This window comes from Dromiciops gliroides, chromosome 3 (genome assembly GCF_019393635.1).
Source record: "Dromiciops gliroides isolate mDroGli1 chromosome 3, mDroGli1.pri, whole genome shotgun sequence".
In the NCBI taxonomy this organism is placed as follows: domain Eukaryota; kingdom Metazoa; phylum Chordata; class Mammalia; order Microbiotheria; family Microbiotheriidae; genus Dromiciops; species Dromiciops gliroides.
The window spans coordinates 575,852,763-575,873,586 of record NC_057863.1 but is presented as its reverse complement, the minus strand read 5'-3'; the positions used below and the strand labels follow the sequence as shown (position 1 = coordinate 575,873,586).

General features: G+C 35.3%; 1 protein-coding gene across 1 annotated transcript in view; it reads left to right on the top strand.

Annotated features, from left to right (window-relative positions):
• The window catches only part of FREM2 (FRAS1 related extracellular matrix 2), a 216,199-nt gene that overhangs the window by 162,079 nt on the left and 33,296 nt on the right, over positions 1–20,824 (top strand). The window contains 9 exon segments of the mRNA XM_043997088.1: positions 2,764–2,913; positions 5,048–5,257; positions 6,097–6,294; positions 8,066–8,230; positions 8,321–8,503; positions 10,587–10,717; positions 15,151–15,309; positions 17,302–17,605; positions 19,529–19,660. Coding sequence (XP_043853023.1) covers positions 2,764–2,913; positions 5,048–5,257; positions 6,097–6,294; positions 8,066–8,230; positions 8,321–8,503; positions 10,587–10,717; positions 15,151–15,309; positions 17,302–17,605; positions 19,529–19,660 — 1,632 coding nt within the window.

The following is a 20,824-nucleotide window of genomic DNA, read 5'->3' as shown; positions in this document are numbered from 1 at the left end:
ACCTATTGTATTCCCTTGATCTATAAACCTCGTCTTCTGACTTGTTTTTCATATTTTAAATTAACAAGTGAATAAATGTATGAATTATACTAAGACTCCTGAATAAGCAAAACTGGCTGCAATTAAAGATGATAATTTCATTTGGAATACAGTGTCTCTAGCACTTAGCACAGTGCCTGACACATAGTAGGTATTTAATTAATGCTCATTGATTTGACTTTCAACCTAGTATCGTCTAGGAATTACCAACAGAGAATTCAGTATTTTAAAATGAAAAATCACCAAGTATTAAGGGAAAAAAGATCAGCATTAATAATATGTATTCTTTCACTTAGTAAAGTACAAATGTACTTCTATGTCATAGTCAAATGAGTGTTAGGGTGTGGTTTTTTTGTAATTCTATGATTCTAGTATATTTTAATGTAAACTGGTATCTTCTGGATGAGTTTCAAATGATTGTGATTGAGTATTATTTTCCCCTTAAGATATTCTAATTTAATGATTTTGCATCTTATCTGACAACTTAGGGAAAAATAAAAAGACTGAATAATACTAATTTTAAAGTATAAATTGTTACATAGAATTATAAAATGAAGAACTTCTGGTCCATACTTGACCAAATGAACACAGACTCAAAAACAGAAATTGAGAATTTAAATAATTTTATGATTAATATCAAGAGTTTTCTTCATTTAAGTTATTTTATTCCATTCATTTTCGCTTCAGTATAATGGAATACAAGGTGTTGGGGCCATGATGGGATTCTGGGGATTGTGACAGTAAGGGAGCTGATGAAGGTAGATATAGCATTAATAAGCAGAATTTCTTCTCTTATTGAATCAAATGTTTGTCCTTTAACCCAAAAAACTAATTTATACAGTAATATAGTTTGCATGGACTGTGAAGGGGAACAAAAAGATTAATGTGTTCCTTTACTAAACATACTGCGTCAAACTCAACAGTTTTCCTCCAAAATGATTTTGGGAGTCTTTCAGAAAAACTCAGATATTCTGTGATTTGGGCATCTGGTCAAAATAAGAATTCTCTGTGTTAGTTACCTTCTGCAGTCATTATCTTCACCTTTGTCTGCTTGCACTGAAGTGAGAAATGTCAGGAATTTATTGGCTTGCGTTTAAAGTCTAACCTGACTAAGGTTAATAAGATAACACCTTCATCTATACACACACACTCACATGCCCTGGCATCCAGAAGTGCAAGAATAGCTCAGGTTGAAAGGTCTAGAGGGAGGGAAATACGTTTCCAGCAGATTTATTGCCCATTGGACCAAAATGTACAAACAAAATTCCCAAGTTTGGTTTCATATATTGCAAGAATTCTCAAGAAAGATAATTTGCTAGTTGTGCTGCACAAAATATGAACAAAACAAATTAGTATTCTTCACTTTAGAGTTATTTATTTGGTCCAATGAAATAAGTGAAGAAATGAAACTGCCTATGAAGTAGTGTGTGTGTGTGTTTCTCCTTGTGAACCATTGGGGTTAGGGAATGAGCTTAAATTAAAATCATATCCTCTGAAGCATGAAAATCGGGCTCACAATGGCCTTATGTTTTAAGAAGCAAAGGATCAAGCTCCATGCCTCTTTTGGCCTGGGGCCACCCTGGCTTTAGTGTAAATCACAATTGGTAAAGAGCAGTAGAATACAAGAAGTCACTCAAATTTTCCACTCACGATATGTGTGCAGTCAACCACTTAGTCAGTTGGCCAGAAGGTGAGCCTAAAGTAGCAGGAATCATATATTCTATCCCCCCAAATCATCCTTTTACTATGAATCAAGTAGTGAAATGAATTTCCATGGGTGCTAGCTTATGCCTCATACTCCAACTATCTGTGTCATAAATGTGTGTGATTAGTCGCAAAGTTAAGAAAAAAAAAAAGAAGGCATAAATAGGTCGGTACAAATCTATCACCACGACTGGGAAAAGCAGATATGAATTCTGTTCTCCCCAATTGTATGTGGCTCTCAGGAGTTCCAGAGAGACAAAACCATTTCTATCTGTGAACCCAGATTTTATACAGAGGAAACAAAGCACCCCACAACCCCAGATAGACTCCTGAACAAGGATCCCTGGCTGTAGTAACCCAGCCACCCATATTGAAAATGATTCATTCTCAGGATCGGGAATGATACAGAATCAGGTTTTAGGACAATGGGTTTAGAGTGAGGTAAGTCATGAGTTAAACAACTGGATCTGCCATCCTAAATAAAGTCCTATCCCAGAGGAAATGAACCAGTCAAAGACAGATATTCAGCATCATGTAATAATATCATCTTGTATGCAACTTGAACAAAAACTAGCTAGATTGGAGGTAAATCAATGTAATCCTCTTTTAATTTTGGGTTTTGGAGAAAGGACTAATACCCATACTTTAGGCTAATCATTTGGGGGATGGAGCAATGAGGGTTAAGTGACTTGCCCAGGGTCACACAGCTAGTACATGTCAGGTGTCGAGACTGAATTTGAATTCAGGTCCTCCTGAATACAGGGCCAATGCTTTTTCCACTGAGCCACCTAGCTGCCCCTGCTAATCATCTTGTATGATTCAGCAAATATGAAAGACAACTAAAAGTTCATACAAATCTATGTGATAAGTCCTGCTCTGATGGGAATGTGATGTAAGACTGATTAATGTTGGATGTACCCAGGGTTCATAATTCAAGTTAATTTTCACTATCTCCATAAAGCTTAAGATTTGAATAGAAAATAAAAATAACATGATTGGATTCCATTTCTTTCTCATCAGAGCCAACTTTCTACTTTGGTGCTGTTGAGTACTCTGTTGATGAGAGTGCTGGATTTGTTGAAGTACGCATCTGGAGAACTGGCACTGATCTCTCAAGACCTTCTAGCATCATGGTGAGATCTCGGAAAAGTGAGCCCCCATCTGCTGATGGTAAGTTATTTCTTAGACTAGTTCTCATTTATTTCTTGAGGTCTTTGATAAATCTGGGGTTTTCAATGTAGCATTATTACATTTAATTTAAAAACTAACCTTAGCTCTACCACTTACTGCTTGTGTGACCTTGGTCAAGTCACAATCTGTTTACAACTCAGTTTCCTCATTGGTAAAATGAAGGCATGGATGGACTAAATTATCTCTGAGGTCATCAAGCTCTAGATTAATGATTCCATGATCCATACAAATTAATTAAATCCAACAAATAAACTCCCTTTTGCTCTTTATTAAATATATTTTCTGGATATTCTGAAAATGAATATTATCTGTATCAGTGAGTAGCAGTGTGGAGAGCTCTGTAGAACTTAAAGTGCTATATACATTTAAACTTGCTTAAGAACATATCTTTGTCCATATTAAATAAACATGAGACCTTTTGGCATTATAAGGAGCCACAATGAGTCACATGAGCCTTAGACTAAGTTGCAAGCTAGTATTCAATAATTTTTTTTCATCCTAGAGTGAGATATGTAAAAAACAACTTAATTAAGTTGTGTATTTGTTACTAGATTCTTTTGTAAAATAGAAAAAAAACCTGTTTATCCTCTTTTTAACATTTTGTATCACATCCCATTTAATGAATATACCTAAATGTCTTTATTGTTTCAATGATATTTTATGACTAATTAAGAAAGCTGGATTTCCACAAGTTCATTGAATAGATAAGTCTAATCACATGGCTTCAGCCTGTGAAAGATCAAGAGGGGCTCTCCAAAATGGAATCCTGGCAATGCTATCAGGAATGATCCTGAGAGCAGGGTATTGAAATGATTCAATGTGGTCTGCAGAAAGCTCTCTGATGAGTTCACATTCAAAAAGAACACTTACAAAAGATGGAAGTGATGGATATAAAAAGAGTGGCACAGTCCTATGAGAAAATTTTCAGAAAGGCTAAAGTCTAAAGTGAGCTGAAGGTTGGGAAAAAATGCAAAGGATAACAAAAAGCCCCTTTCAAGCTGTTTGTCAAGAAGAATAAGGAAGGGCGTGTTCTTGGCTTGGGAAGAAAATGTGATGTGCCTTTTTTGTTGTTCATTGATGCTTTATTAGAAATGTAATATTAAACATTCATGAAACCAATTGCTTTGTAGCTATTTAAAATTGAATAAATTAGTTTCAACATATAAAATGTCCATAACAATGTGTCATTCATTCTTCAGTCTCCCTCAGACTTCTTTGTCTCTCCATTAACTCCAGTCATGTTTTCCTTTCACATAGGAATAGTGTTCTAGTCTGGCTTTTTTGTGAGGGCAGGAAGTAAGGCTTTAATTCAACTTTTAATTCTGTTTACTTCAATAGGAATCTATTATGAGCCTACTTTGTGCCATTCCTAACATATGGGTTGTCTGACCCTCAGCAAGGCACTTCAACTTCACAATGCTCTAGGCTACTCTCCAAGACTTGAAGTTGAAGATAAGGTGCTATTTTGCTTTGGTTGATGAAGTTTCCTTTCCCAGGACTTCCCTATATTGGTGAATCATGGACTCAGTCCTAGCCCTACCCCAACTTTGTATCAGGCACTGTGGTAGGTGCTAAGAACACAAAGTCAGAAAACAAATAGTTCCTTGTCTCAAAGACTTTAGACTCTCTGGATTATTTCATAAAGCTCCCTTGAGATTTCTTTATGTTCCAGATGTTTATCCATCTTAATTGTATTGGACTATTCCATTATTTTAATGAGTCACTGGAGCTTCTTAAGCAGGGAAGTAATATATGGTTAGATCTCTGCTTTAGGAATTCCAATTGGTGAACTATATGGAAGAGGAAATGGAATGGGGAAAGACTGAATGATGAAAGAGTCATTAGGTTATTTTAATACATCGAGACCTGACTGTAGTCCAAGTGAGAAGCCTGAACTAGGGTGGTATTGGGTAAATAGGGAGAAAGAGATAGATGCAAGAAATATGGGGACTGGGAGATGGTAAAATTGACAAGATTTAGCAACTTTTAGGCATGTGAAAGGTGAGGGAGAAAAAGAATTAACACGACTCCAAAGCTGTAAACCTGGATGACTGGAAGGATGGTAATTTCTTTTGTCACTTTTTAATTGGTTAATCCTTTATTTCCCTGATAGCTGGAACTGACTATGTGGGAATAAGTCGTAATTTAGATTTTGCACCTGGAGTTAATGTGCAAACTCTCCGGGTCATTATTTTGGATGATCGAGGACAACCAATATTAGAGGGAATTGAGAAGTTTGAATTGGTGTTACGTATGCCTATGAATGCTGCCCTTGGAGAACCCAACAAAGCCACGATTTTTATTAATGATTCAGCTTCTGATTGTAAGTATCTATCATGTTCATGTTATTCATAATATTTAGAAGTACCATAAGGCTATCTGACCATTTCTAAATTGACGTCTCAGTTGGGTTCATCTTTTCCAGAAGCAAATCTCATAGAATTTTGCAATCTCTAAAGATATTTTTAATCTTTGTCTCAAACCAGTGATTATAATGGGATTGGACATTACTCATTATGAGCTTTATTTTTCTGGAAAATTTTAAAAATTCAATTCAACATTATCAGACTGCTTCTATGTATAAGACATTATGCTTTTATTACCTTGAATTCTCATGGTGCTTTTTTTCCCTTTCTCTCAGTTGAAACAATACATTTGAAATAACACTCGATCAATTTTTGTCAGTTTTGCTTAATGTGATCACTACCCAGGAGTGTGCAGTGGCCACTCATGGACAAATTGTTCAATTGCCAGCATAAGCACTTACACCTCAGAAATCAGCAAACACTACAAAAAGGGGCTTGATTTATTTGTTTGTTGATTGTGTAGACTTTAGAAAATGATGGGAAAATGTTAATAATGAGATTATATTTTAAAATGTGTTGAGCATATGTTATTTTTTTTATCTAGATAGTCAGTTATTAAACATTTACCAGCATACCTCTGATTTATAACCCACCTCAAACCTGTTGTGACCAGAACTCTTTGGAAAGAACTAATTACCTTTTTTGATACCATCAACTATTAAAAAGCTTATTCTATTGACCTTTTATATATCTCCAATTAAAAAGGAAGATAAAGTTTAAAAATAATGTATTTTAAGTAATTTCATCCAAAAGTTAGTTTTTAAAACATTCTGATTTTTGTTTATTTTCTTCCTAGTACCTAAGATGCAATTTAAAGAACGTGTGTACACTGGTAATGAAAATGATGGCCAGATTGTTGCCATGATTTATAGGAGTGGGGATATCCAACACAGGTCATCAGTGAGATGCTACACTCGGCAGGGATCTGCTCAAGTCATGATGGACTTTGAAGAACGTCCAAACACAGACAGTTCCATTGTTACATTCCTTCCTGGTAGGTTAAGACTCAGATATTGGGTTGTAGAAGATGGCATGTAGTGTCAGTTTCTTTCTTTCCTTTTATTAAATGGGTATATTGAATGATTTTGATGATTTTCCCCCTCTTGTTCCACTTACTTTGGGGGGGGGCGGGGCAATGAGGGTTAAGTGACTTGCCCAGGGTCACACAGCTAGTAAGTGTGAAGTGGCTGAGGCTGGATTTGAACTCAGGTCCTCCAAACCCAAGCTGATGCTTTATCCACGGTGCCACCTAGCTGTCCCCTAAGAATCTATTTTAAAAAATAAATGAAAATGACAAGGAGTAATCAGTGATTGTACATTCTTTCTTAGCAGGTTTTCATTTTCACAAAACTTTTTTTCTACATTCAAGATCTAAATAGTTTTGATTGTGGTTAAGTCTAATAAAAATTATTCTTTCTAAAAAGGAAATACATTTTTTAAAACTTAAAATTGTTTTCTCAGTCCCTTATCTATGGCAATATATATGAAATGACCTTCATTTCCTTCAATTTGTTTTTTTCTTCTTTTTTTGATTAATGCACTTTTGGGGGGCATCAAGGCAATTGGGGTTAAGTGACTTGCCCAGGGTCACACAACAACTAAATGTCAAGTGTCTGAGACTGAATTTAAACTCAGGTCCTCCTGACCTAGCTGTCCCTGATTAATGGATTATTGAAGATTCTATTCTTAACTAATAATTTGCCTGTTTACAAGGATATACAATTAAAAGGCCAGAGAAATGTATTAAATGAATGATTCCCTCAGTTCTCTTCAAGGCTCAGGAGAGATTCTCTTCATGTTTGTGCAGCCTTGTTGGAGAGAAGAAAAACATCCCTCAGGTACCCATCAGACAATGATGACAGTTACCATAAACTAGTTTTATAGTGAATGGGATGAAGTTCTCCCCTCTAGGATGCCAAGAGGATGGTGTTATGGCTAGCAGAACAGCTGTAGACAAGCTCCCCCTTCCTGTTTGTTCCCATTGCCATTTCCCCTTCTCTCAAAGGCCATTACCTTAACCCTAGTCTAGGACCTTATCATCTATGGCCTGGACAATCAATGCAATAGCTGCTTAATTTGCCTGACTCCCATTTCTCTCTTTTCTAATCTACCTTCCATATAAGTGTTAAAATAATCTATTGGAGCCCTATGTTTGACAAGGGCACTTTTTGAGTACCTTAACTATTGCTTATGGAATAAAATATACACTCCTTAGTCTAATATTTAAAGTTTTCTTTCTTAAAATAGATTTTTATTTATTTAATTAAATATTTCCCAATTAAATGGTCAGTTCCTTCAATTTTCAATTAATGTCTACTGTAGCTTACAATTGAGCATACTGACAAACTTCTAAAAATCAGTAAGGTCTTAAGTGGCTTCAAAATCCTCCAAGTCGAAAGGTATGATTGCATTTTTTTTTATAATTGCATTTTAAATTTCTGTTCTCAAAAACTAAAACGTTGGACCCTAAATCAAAAAATTGAAATGAGAAAGCAATTCTAGCTAACTTTGTATGTTAATATAAAGCACTGCTTATTGAACTAATGACACATGGACACAAATGAAAAATCTTTATGAAATTTGGAGAATGTATGCGGTTTTCCAAAATATATGTCATATAGTTATGATTAAAGGTATTTTCAAGGTCTTATAAGAAATTGCCTTTATAAGAAATTCAACTACATATATATATTTCACTATATAAATGTATCTCATGATTAGGCTGTATGATTATGACTTATCAACTTCTTGCATTCTCATTCCAGGTGAGACTGAGAAGCCCTGCATCCTTGTACTTACGGATGATTTCATCTATGAAGAAGAAGAGGAGCTACGTCTTGTTCTTGGTACTCCACGAAGTGAATCCCGCTTTGGAGCTTCAGTTGGTGAACAAAATGAAACTTTGATAAAGATCCGAGATGATGCTGACCGTAAGAAGACATTTTCTCCATTCTAACATGAACTAAGCATGGGGATGATGACCAATATAATCATCTTGACTTTGTTTTTCAAAATTTCAGGGGCAATTATTAAGCTGGGAGAAACCAAATTTAGCGTCCGTGAACCAAAAGGACCAAGTCAGTCAGTCATTGTGAAAATTCCTGTGCTTCGTCAAGGAGACACTTCAAAGGTTTCCATTGTGAGAGTGCACACAAAAGATGGCTCTGCTGTCTCAGGAGAAGACTATCACCCCGTGTCAGAAGGTAAGAGAAGCCATACTTTCTTTTAAATTGATTTAGTGTTTTATTGATTATTGTGTTTGTCAATGAATTTGAAAGAGAGGAAGAAAAAAGCTATTCACATAGATATATAGATATTTACATTGTTGTAGTAGATGCCAATCAATTGGGGAATGTCTCAACAAATTGTGGCATGCTAATATAATGGAATATTACCATGCTGGACAAAACAGTGAACCTGATGAATAGAGAAGAATGGAAAGATATAAATGAATTGACACAATATGAAGAAAACCAGGCAAACAATATATACAAAGATTGCAACAATGTAAGTTGAGCAAACACCACCAACAACAGAACAATCAAAACTAAATGTTGGGAAATTATGGTGAAGTTTGATCCCAAAGAAAAGTTTGAAAATCCACCTCATTTCACTGTTTTGCATAGATAGGGGAACACAGATATGGAACCTTGCATATAATGACATAATTTTTCACTGTTGATTAATTTTGCAGAACTATATTTTTTCTCTTTTTTATTCTTCGTTATAAGGGATGGCTCTCTTGGAGAGGGAAGAAATATAGAGTGAAGTATGTAAAAACAAAAGATTAAATAATTTGAAAATGTAAAAGAATATGAGATATACAGGTAATGATAGATTTGCAAACAAAATAAAGCGGGGGGGAAAGAAACCCTTAAGCTTAATATTGTTTTCACCTGAAAAAACAAAATATTAAGCCGCATTAACTAAATATTAAAGAAAAAGATTCCATTTCATGAAAGCTGCACTATTTTAGCACTATTTTTTTTGCAGAGCAATGAGGGTTAAGTGACTTGCCCAGGGCCACACAGCTAGTGTCAACTGCTTGAGGCCGGATTTGAACTCAGTTCCTCCTGAATCCAGAGCCACTGCTTTATGTACTGCACCACCTAGCTGCCTACACTATTTTTCAATAGTCAAAAATATATTTTGGTTTGACTGAAAAATATATGCATTAAACCATCTACTTAAAATGGTTACTTATTTTATCCTTATAGCTGGCCTACTTTCTCAAAAGGCAAATACTAAATGTAGTTAACTATTTTTAATCAGTACACTATTTTTATCAATGTGTCCAGGAAATGTCCAGTAATGAGGCTGAGCAAAACCTTAACTATATTTCTATCTCTAAAAGAAAAAAAAATTAAGCAATAAAGAAAATATTTTTAAACACAGTCAGGCTTATAGGACCTAGAGATTAAAGGTATCTTGCCAACCTTCAGTTCTATCCTCTGGTTTTACAAACAAGGAAAATAAAATCCAGGCAGGGAAATTGAGACTTTCCCAAGGTCATGCAACTAATAAGCAGTAAAGAGAAGCTCTAAATGAAGGTCTTTTTCTTTCTTTTTTTTTCTTTTGAGGGGAACTGAGGGTTAAGTGACTTGCCCAGGGTCACACAGCTAATGTCAAGCATCTGAGATCAGATTTGAACTCAGGTCCTCCTGAATCCAGGGCTGGTGCTTTATCCACTGCTCAACTTAGCTGCCCCTAAACCAAGGTCTTTTGATTCCAAATCCAGCCTTCTTCCCATCATGGCTTATGGTGTCTAATTACTGGATTTTCCAAGAGATAAAATGCAATCAAACTAAAGTAAGAGCTGAAATGAAAACAAAAACTAAAAATTCAAAATTTTTTTTCCCCATAAAGGAAAAACAGCCTCTAAACTGAAGTGACAAAAATCAACTGATTCAATCAGTTTAAGCTATACCTAAGTTAACTTATACTTAGTATTCTACAGTGGAACAAGAGTTGGATTTAGAATCAGAGATTCTGGGTTCAGATTCTAGCTATGACACAGCACCTGTGTGATCTTGGGGAGTTTACTTCACCACTTTTGGCCTCCTATGTACAATGAGAGACCCATAAGATCCCTTCCAGCTCTAAATATAGACCTCTGATTTGGTCATCATGTGCTCCCAGGGAAAGCTTGATATTAACCAATGGCAGCCATGTAGGAAATGAATAATGAGAATTGAAAACCCTGTTTACCCTTTTTTAAACCACAGAAGTTATAAATAACCTGCCCTAAAGACTCCAGATTTAAATCTATCTTTTTTGCATTTGTAGAAATTGAATTTAAGGAGGGTGAAACCCAGCACATTGTTGAGATTGAAGTGCTCTTTGATGGAGTCAGAGAGATGAGGGAGGCCTTTACTGTTCACCTGAAGCCTGATGAAAACATGGTAGCAGAGACACAGGTGAGTGAGTAATCCTCATGTGTGCAAGTACTCCAGTGGTCATCACATAACATAGGTTTATTCCTGTATCTGCTACAAACATTCTACATAGCTGGAAAGTATTTGAGGTAGGATTTGAACCCAGTTCTTCTTGACAACAAGTGCAGTGCCCTATCCACAATGCTATAGTGCCTCTTACTTGAAATCTGTGCCATCACAGATTCCTTTAAGTCTTGTCAAACCAGAAAGCCTTCAAATATGGACCTGGAAACAGATTGTTCTGTTCTTTCAGAATAGCCTAGCTAACATAGGAAAGGCATCTTACAAGAAGTCTGGCTGCCAAGAGGTGAATGTTAGTTGACCACACCAATGTATCAAACCATCTACTAAGATATGAAGAGACGGTATTGTGCATTACTTCAAGGGGTGTCTACAAAGATGAAATCACAGCTCTCATAAAGTATTGAAGTTCCCTTCCTGAACACATATGATAACTTTGAATCAATGAAACACATTCTTTAACTCATCTCTTAGTCTGTTTCCCCATTTTTAAAATGGGTAAAATAATAACATGTATGTAAGGATTAACTGAGATAGTAGAGTAAAGGCAGTGACTTCCCTGAGCTCTCCCTAAGACCCTGGTTAGAGGGCAAGCAGACATGTGGTTGCTTGCAGACCAAAACACAGACCAGGGGAGTGGTGAATGTGGCTATCCTTAAATCCTACCACCTTGGACCCCCTGAAGCTTGGTACAGTGTGCTCTCCACCCTGGAAGCAGTACCCCACTTTAAGAATGAGTGAAAAGTCAAGATATAGGCCAGAAAAATGAGCAAACAGAAAAAAAAATGGTGACAAAGAAGATCAAAATACACCCTCAGAAGAAGATAACTTAGTCAAATATCCTATATCCCAAAGCTTCCAAGAAAAATATGAATTGGTCTCAAGCCATAGAAGTGCTCCCAAAAGACTTTGAAAATAAAGTAAGAGAGGTAGAGGAAAAAATGGAAAGAGAAATGAGAGTGATTCAGGAAAATCATGAAAAAAAGTCAAGAGCTTGAAAAGCCAAACTGGCCACATTTGTAGGTACAATAAATGAAGGTACATAAACTCTCTAAAGAAAATAACTCCCTAAAAATTAGGATTGAGAAAATGGAAGCTAATGACTTTATGATAAATCAAAACACAATAAAGCAAAACCAAAAGAATGAAAAATAGAAGGCAATGTGAAGTATCTCCTTGGAAAAACAACTGACCTGGAAAATATATCCAGGAGAGATAATTTGAAAATTATTGGACTACCTGAAAGCCATGATAAAAAAAAAGGACCTAACATTACCTTCCAAGAAATTTTCAGGGAAAATTGCCCTGATATTCTAGAAGCAGAAAGTAAAATAGAATTTGAAAGAATCCACTAATCACCTTCTGAAAGAGATCCCAAAATGAAAACTTCCAGGAATATTATAGCCAAATTCCAGAGCTCCCAGGTCACGGAGAAAATATTGCAAGCAGCCAGAAAGAAAGAATTCAAGTGTTGTGGAGCCACAGTTAGGATAACCCAAGATCTAGCAGCTTCTACATTAAAGGATCAGAGGTCTTGGAAAATGATATTCCAGAGGACAAAGGAACTGGCCTTACAACCAAGCCTTACAACAATCACCTACCCAGCAAAACTGAGTATAATCCTTCAAGGGGAATAATGGAAATTCAATGAAAGAGAGGACTTTCAGGCATTCACAATGAAAACACCTGAGCTGAATAGAACATTTTACTTCCAAATACAAGACACTAGAGAAGCATAAAAAGGTAAACAAGAGGAGATAGGTATCTCAGAGAACCACACCTTTGTGCCATGCCTTCTCCCCATGAGAAGTCCAAGGACTTCCCTTTTGATTTCCTTTCCCTAGAGCCTAAATAAAATATTATTTTATTCTACTTGAAAAAAGGTAAACAGGAATAAGAAATCATATGGGATATTAAAAGGTTAATCTGTTTTCATTCCTACAAGGGAAGATGATACTTGTAACTCATAAGAACTTTGTCATTATTAGGGCAGCTGAATGGAATATATTTATACAGAGGGCACAAGTGTGAGTTTAATATGAAGGGGTGATATCTTTAAAAAAAACACATTAAGAGGTGAGAGGAATGCACTGGGAGAAAGAGAAAGGGAGAGGTGGAATGGGGTAAAGTATCTCACATAAAAGAAGAAAGAAAAAGCTTATGGAGTAGAGGGGAAGATGGAGGAGCTGCAGGGTAGTGAGCAATCCTTATTCTCATCAGAATTTGCTCAAAGAGTGAATAACATACACACTCAATTGGGTATAGTAATCTATCTTACCCTGCAGAAAAGTAGGAGGGAAAGGGGATAAGAGGGGTTGGTGAAAGAAAGGAGAGCAGATTGGGGAAAAGGGCAGTCAGAAGCAAAACTCTCTTGAGGAGGGATAGGGTGAAAGAAGATAGAAAATAAAGTAAATATCAAGGGGAGAGAATAGTATGGAGGGAAACTGTGAAAAAATATGAAACAAGTTTGTCTTATAGGCCTCAGTTCTCAAACACATAAAGAACTGAGTCAAATTTGTTAAACTGAGAGTGATCCCCCAATTGATAGATGATCAAAAGACATGAAGTTTTCGGATGAAAGAATCAAAACTAGTTATAGTCCTATGAAAAAAATTATCTAACTCACTATTGATTGGAGAGATTCAGGTGAAAACAATTCTGGGTACTACCTCATACCTATTGGATTGGATAATAGGACAGCAGAGAATAATGACAGATGTTGTAGGGAACATGGGGAAAATGAGATATTAATACACTCTTGGTAAAGTCGTAAACTGATTCAAACATTCTGTAGAACAATTTGGAAATATGGCTAAAGGACTATAAAACCATACATACTCTTTGATCTAGTAATACCACTATTAGGTTCATATGCAAAAAAAAGATTTTATTTTAAAAAGTTGAATTCAAAATTGGGGAGATATCCATCAATTGGGGAATGGCTGAACAAATTATGGGATGGGAACACTATTGTGCTGTAAGAAATGATGAGCAAGATGATATCAGAAAAACCCAGAAAGACTTACATAAGCTGATGCAAAGTAAAATACAAAATAACAGCAATATTGTGAGATGATCTGCTGTGAATGACTTAGTTATTTTCAGGAATGCAATGATCCAAGACAGCTTTGAAGGACTTAGGAAAAATGCAATCCATCTAAAGAGAAAAAAAATGATGGTATCTGAATATAGATTGAAGCATACTTTTTTGTTAGTTCTTTTTTTGAAAGTTTTTTTTTGTCTCTTTTCTTTCACAACCTGACTAATGTGGAAATGTTTTGCATGACTGCACATAAATAACCTATATTGAATTAATTGAGTTCTTAAGGGGTGGGTGGGGAGGGAAGGAGGGAGAGAGTTTGGAAAACAAAGTTTTAAAAATAGGTGTTAAAATTTGTTTTTACATGTAAAAAAATTCTAAATAAAAAGCAAAAAAAAAGGCAAAAAAAGAATTAACAGATAATATTTCTAAGGTGCTTATGATAGTGGGAGCTTAGTAGATGCTTGTTTCTTTCCTTCATTTTTTGGAAGGATAGAAACTGGAACTATGTTTTCCCTGATATAGGGAACTTCCAGATAAGAAAATTATAATACAAGTTGGCATCTTCTCTGCCACTAGTTACTATGTGACCTCGGGCAAATTATATGACCTCTATCTGCCTCATTTAGGAATTAATAAAAGCACCTAACTCATGGGATTATTGTGAGGATAAGATGAGATAATATTTATATAAAGTATTTTGCAAACCTTAAAGCTCTATTTAAATGCTAGCCATTCTTATTATTAACTTGGAGTCTTAGAGAGTTGCCTAGAAAACTGAGAAATTAAGTGATTTGTCCAGGGTCACACAGCATACATGTGTGAGAGTTAGACCTTGAATGTGGGTCTTTCTGTCTTTCTATCCACTACACTATTGCTGGCCGTTATATTTTATTAGTGTAGCTTAAGACTGCATTAGCTTTTTGGCTAAAGCTTCCTCTCTGATGTTTATTATCGTGAGAGCTTGTATCAAATACCATGATGAAATCCAGATACACTATCCATGACATTTCTCTGATCCACTAATCTAGTAACTAAAGGGCAGATTATCTAGAAAAATCACTGTTCTTCCTCTTAAGGTATTTGACTACTATGATTGTAAATTCAAGGCATAAAGGCTGGGTTTTTTCCCACTAAATATCACAGAGAATCTCCTCTATTTTGTAATATGTCTCTTAAAATTATTTGTGTGTTTTATTTTATGCTATTTTTTTAATTCAAGAAGTAGAGAAGGATAATCACTTTTATCTATGATTTGAGAAAGAAATCCTAATTACATCAAGAGTCAGCTTTGATTAGTGTGTTATGAGTAAAAAATAATAGTAATTAATGGAATTTATTCATTTTTTTCTAGATGACCAAAGCCATTGTGTACATAGAAGAAATGAACAGCATGGCAGATGTGACTTTCCCTTCTGTGCCTCAAGTTGTATCCCTTTTGATATATGATGACACTTTCAGAGTTAAGGACAGTGTTGGCCCAGTGCCTGGATACCCTGTGGCTTGTGTTACAGTGAGTAGGAAACTGTGGAATACAATTTGAAAATAACTGATCTTAAGAAATCATAATAAATGATAGAAACACAATGTTATGCTGAGTGAAGTAAAACTTGCTACAGTGAAGAAAACAAGAGATAGCATAAATTTATATTTATCTGGGTACGATGATGTTGAAATTTCCAAAGGAAAATTATAATGATATTTAATAAACAGTCAATTTTTATAAATTCCCTCACTCATTTATCCATTTCTTCAGCCATTTATTGAGTGCCAACGATGAGTAGACATTTCTTAGGTGCTTTGGGAATAGGAAAGATGAATTAAGACAAGATCATTATCTTCAAGAACCTTACATACTTTTAGGGAATTTTTAAAAATGCATAGATAACTACAAGGATTTAGCTATGTAATAAGGGCAATATAAGTGATTAAAACCAATAGGCACTGGTGTACCATATTGTATAATATTTTTATATCTTTCCAGTGATTAATAAATGATTCTTCACATAGTAGCCATTTAATAAATGGTGGTTACATTGGAATGAATTGAATTCAGAACAAATTGAGATATATTCCATTTGACATACCCTTAGAATGTTTCATGGAAGAGATAGACTTTGAATGTAGTCTTGAAGAATTGTTAGGATTTCTGTGTGTTGGGAGGGATGGGATGGGGAATGGAGTAACTCTAAGCCAAGGGGCCCAATCAAAGATATAGATGTATCAAAGCACAAATCATGCACAGAAAATCGCAAGAATATCAAATGGAAGAACTAATGCATTTTTATTGTGTCTGCAATGCATAAGACACTGTTTAACTTGTGTGTCAAATAGAGACACTCTCAAGTTTATGTCCTTCCTAAATCATTGTGCCCAGAACTGAATACAATACTCTAGATGGGGTCTGACAAGGTCAGAGTACAGTGGGATTATCTTTCCCTATTCCTGGAAGCTATGCCCCTCCTAATATAACCCACAATTGCATTAGCTATTTTGGCTGCCATATCATACAGCTGACTCATATTGAGCTTACAGGATGGTATAACCATAGATCCTTTTTTCAGAAAAAAAAAACTGTCTCTGCTTCTGTATATTATAAATATGAAGTTTATTTCTTGTACCGAAATATAAGATTTTACATGTGTCACCTTACTAGATTCATCTCCATGTTTTATCATGTCCAGATCCTTTTGGGTCCTTATTGCTTCCACTATAAGAAAGCACTTAGTTAAGGGATTGATACAAACTTATTCCTTCAGTTCCTGTGATATTTATGGATGAAGTTTTTCTTTAGCACCAGAGTTAAAGTCCTAGAAAATGAGTTCATTATATTTGTTGAATGAATTAATAAATCTTCAAGAGTAGCTTGGGACTGCATCATCGAAGACTTTAGATTAAAATTGGTTTAGAGTGAGGTTGTTTTTTAAGTTTTGTCTTTTAGCAGGAAAAGGTAAACTCAGAATGGTACTGTGGAAATATTATTCTGGCAATAGTGTACAAAGTATAGAATGAAAAGAGGACAAAACCCAGAAATATTAACCAGATGCCCATTATTATCCTGGGTATGAACTATGCACCTATGTTAAAGTATTGCAATGAAAAGATATTTCAAAAAGGAAGAATTGACCCCTGATTGGGGAAAATGAAATGAGCTATAAGGAAGAATCAAGGATAACTCCAAAATTTGAAGACTAATTAAGGTGGAAATATTGATACCATTAAGAAAAATAGGAAAGTGAAGAAGAGAAATTGCTATGTGGAGGGAAATGATGAGTTTCACATGTTGAACCATCAGATGCTACTGTGACATTCCCATTCACAATCAGAAATCTGGGAATGTAGGACATGGGCTGAGGAAAAAAGACAGGTTGGAGACTTCTATGCAGAAATCAAGGAAACTGTGGGAGTAGACAAGATCACTGAGAAAGTACATAGAACTTGATAAGAGCAATTTCCATGTGATCATATATAATTGTCACAAGAATGTTATGTCTGTTTTCTGTAGGCTTGCAACCCCAAATATTCTGACTATGAGAAGACAGGCTCTATATGTGTAAGTGAGAGTATCAATGATACATTGACCAGATACCGTTGGCTTGTTAGCGCACCCACAGGCCCTGATGGCGTGACCAGCCCCATGAAAGAAGTGGATTTTGACACCTTTTTTACTTCCTCAAAGATGATCACTTTGGACTCCATTTACTTTCAAGCTGGTTCCAGGGTACAGTGTGCAGCTCGAGCTGTGAACACAGATGGAAATGAAGGGCTGGAGCTAATGAGCCCAATTGTCACAGTGAACAGAGAGGAAGGTAATTTATGCCCTTATCCATTTAAAGTTGAAATTGTAGTCACATGTACTTAGCAAGCATCTATATACAGAACAGTATTGGAAAGTTTTCATGTCTAGAAATCATTTCTCCCAAGCAAGTAACTGATTCAGCATCAACCTATAAGCATCTTGTGTTTCTGTAACAAGGAAACAATTTTTGTCTGTTCCGAAGATCATGATCCCTCCAGTGCATTTAATTAAGGTTTAATTTACACAAATTCAGTTCCTGTATACACTTTCAGAAATACATGTACTACTTAAAGTGAAGTATATTGCAGTCATATGTTCAGTATCTGTTACTTAGTGATGTTTTTAAAAGAAGCAACGTGATAAAGTTTGCTCTGGAACCAAGAAGACCTAGGTGCAAATTCCACCTCTGACAATTGCTAGCTGTGTTACCCTGGAAAAATCACTTAACCCCTTAATGTTATAGGTAGCACTCAAAGACTGTAAGTTATGGAAAAAGTGCTGATTCTCATTGGTGGAGGGAATTTCCTTACATAGTGATCTAAGGAATGAAATAGACTTTCTAGCTACTTGTCTCTTACACTTCCACTGTAATATTGAGCTCTTTGTTTACTGTTTTTTTTCTGTCTGAACAGAAATGGATAAGAAATTTAATATTGCCTTCTCATAAGCAAATGTTTTATACTTTCTATTGAAATAAAATCATATTATGCAAGTTTGTGTTGAAGGAAAAAAACATAGAAGTAGCTAGGTGGTATAGTTGATTGAATATTGGACTTAAAGTCTAGAAGATCTGAGTTCAAATCCTTCCTCTGACACTTAGCTGTAAGACTTTGGGCAAGTTACATAACCTCTTTCAACCTCAGTTTCCTCCTCTTTAAAATGGGAATAATAACATCTGCTTCACAAGATTAATGTAAGGATCAAATGAGATGATATAAAATGCTTTCCAAACCTTAATGTGCCAAATAAATGGTAACTCTTGTTATTATTATTATTATTATTATTATTATAAGATAATTATTTGTCAGAATTACTGATACTTTGTTAGCTTTGACTGTGCCCTGAGTTATTTTTACTTTTTAAAAAAAAAAATGATTCAATGTGAAGAAAAAAAATCTACTTTACATCTTTGGTATCTAGTAAATATAGCTTTTGTTTGAGAGAAAGCACATGCAATGAGTTTAATTTGTGAACCACAAAGTACATACATGTTTATTTTTAATTTCTTGATATTCACATAGATCACAAAGTGCCTATAAAGATGAAAATACCAAGTTAGCATTATCAACCCATGTGACTTTTTCCTATTCATTTCATTTGTTTGAATATATCTTCCTAGTTGAACTTCATAAATTCAGAGCTGAAAGGACTATAGAGGGGAGAGAGTCCAACTCCCTTCATTTACATGTAAAGAATCTGAGGCACAGAGAAAATTAAGTGACTTGCACGTTATAATACTAAGTGTCTAAGACAATTCAAATTCAGTTTGTATCACATACTGCTGATTCAAAGCACAGCCCTCTACAAACTAATCACTCAGCTTCTGTTGCCATTAGGAAGGCTTCATGACCTTAGCTAAAGTATTAAATTAACTTGAATGTCTAAAGATATTAACACCACCCCCAACCCAAACCACCCTCTGGTGCCTTTACTAGAACACATAAAGTAGGTAGGATTGGCCCAGGACCATTTATTGGATTGTCTCTTTTATTTCTTAATGATTTGCCCTGTAATGATGTTATTCCGTGTTTTTTGTTTGTTTGTTTGTTTTTTGGTAAGGCAATTGGGGTTAAGCGACTTGCCCAGGGTCCATGTTTTTTCTTAAAGTGTAATAAAGAGAAGCTATCATTTTTAAAAAATACTTGAGCTCTATAATAAGCTATTCTTCCTCTCAACTGGACACACAAAAACACTATTTGTACTTTTCACAAAGGTCTTTGTCAGCCCCGGGTGCCAGGTGTGGTCGGCGCAGAACCATTCTCAGCCAGATTGCGTTATACCGGCTCTGAAGACACAGACTACACAAATCTCATCAAGCTCACTGTCACAATGCCACACATTGACGGTAGGTAAACTTATTTAGTCAAATCATGAAAATGCTTTAGTAATTAGCATTTTTGCTTACTATCTTAAATAACCCAATACATAATTTATAAAATCAGGCGCATGAAGGCCCAGCTAGCATGTCCCAAGACTGTTGTTCTGCCTAGTTTTCTTTTTCTAGAACTGCATTTTCTTCTCTGTACCTTTGAAATTCAGCAAACCCATTGCTTTGTTAAGTGAAGCCACATACACTTGAATTCCCGCCTTTGTGAAACAGGAACATATTTGGTTGCTTCTGCAATACTCAGTAACCTTGACAAAGATTCAGCCAACATGTCCATAATTTTAAGCATTGAGAAAGCACATTAGTATTTGATGTAGATATTTGAGCACTCCCTTTAAACATATGGTAGGGCCTTGTTTGTGTCTCTAAACATTAATAATAATATGTTTTCATCATTATAAGCCTCAAATGGAAATAGCAATCTAAAATTATTTCACTAATTTTGCTAATTACCTTTTATTATTCTCTTATGTTTATGGATTAGAACTGAACCTGTGACTGAGACTTATTAGGAAGTTTGAATACATTACCCTAAGTACAGAAGCTGCTTCCAAATCTTAAATACAGTCAACCAATTTGCCTATCATAAATATTCATATTTTAATTTTTAAAAAATTTTTCCTTTCATGGTACAGTGCATTATCTTTGTTGTATGTATGTACACACATGTATGATGTAGCCAAAAGAGTTAGACGGTACCATGAATAATGCAGGTAAAATCTGCCACTTAGGGTGAATGCTGGTCACTTTCTACCCTAAGATTATGTAAAACTTCTGGAGGGAGAGGTGGAGAAGGTGAAATTAAGGATTCCTTGTCGCTTCTATTTGTACAACAGCATAATGATCCCATGCTTTAGCTCTCAATCTATGAATCTGTGGATCTACTTGAAAGTGTAAAGTGGACACAGGAAGGGCACACATGGATGAACCTCAGAAAGCATTTGATATGGTATAGAAACCCTAGACTTGAAGTCTAGAAATCTAGTCTGGAGTTGCAGGTCTGACACTTATTAGATATAGGACTTTAAATAAGTTCCTTTGTCCCTCCTAGCCTTAGTTTCATCTGTAAAATAATAATTCCTTCCTAATGGAGTATTTAGTAATTATTAAGGCATAATTTGG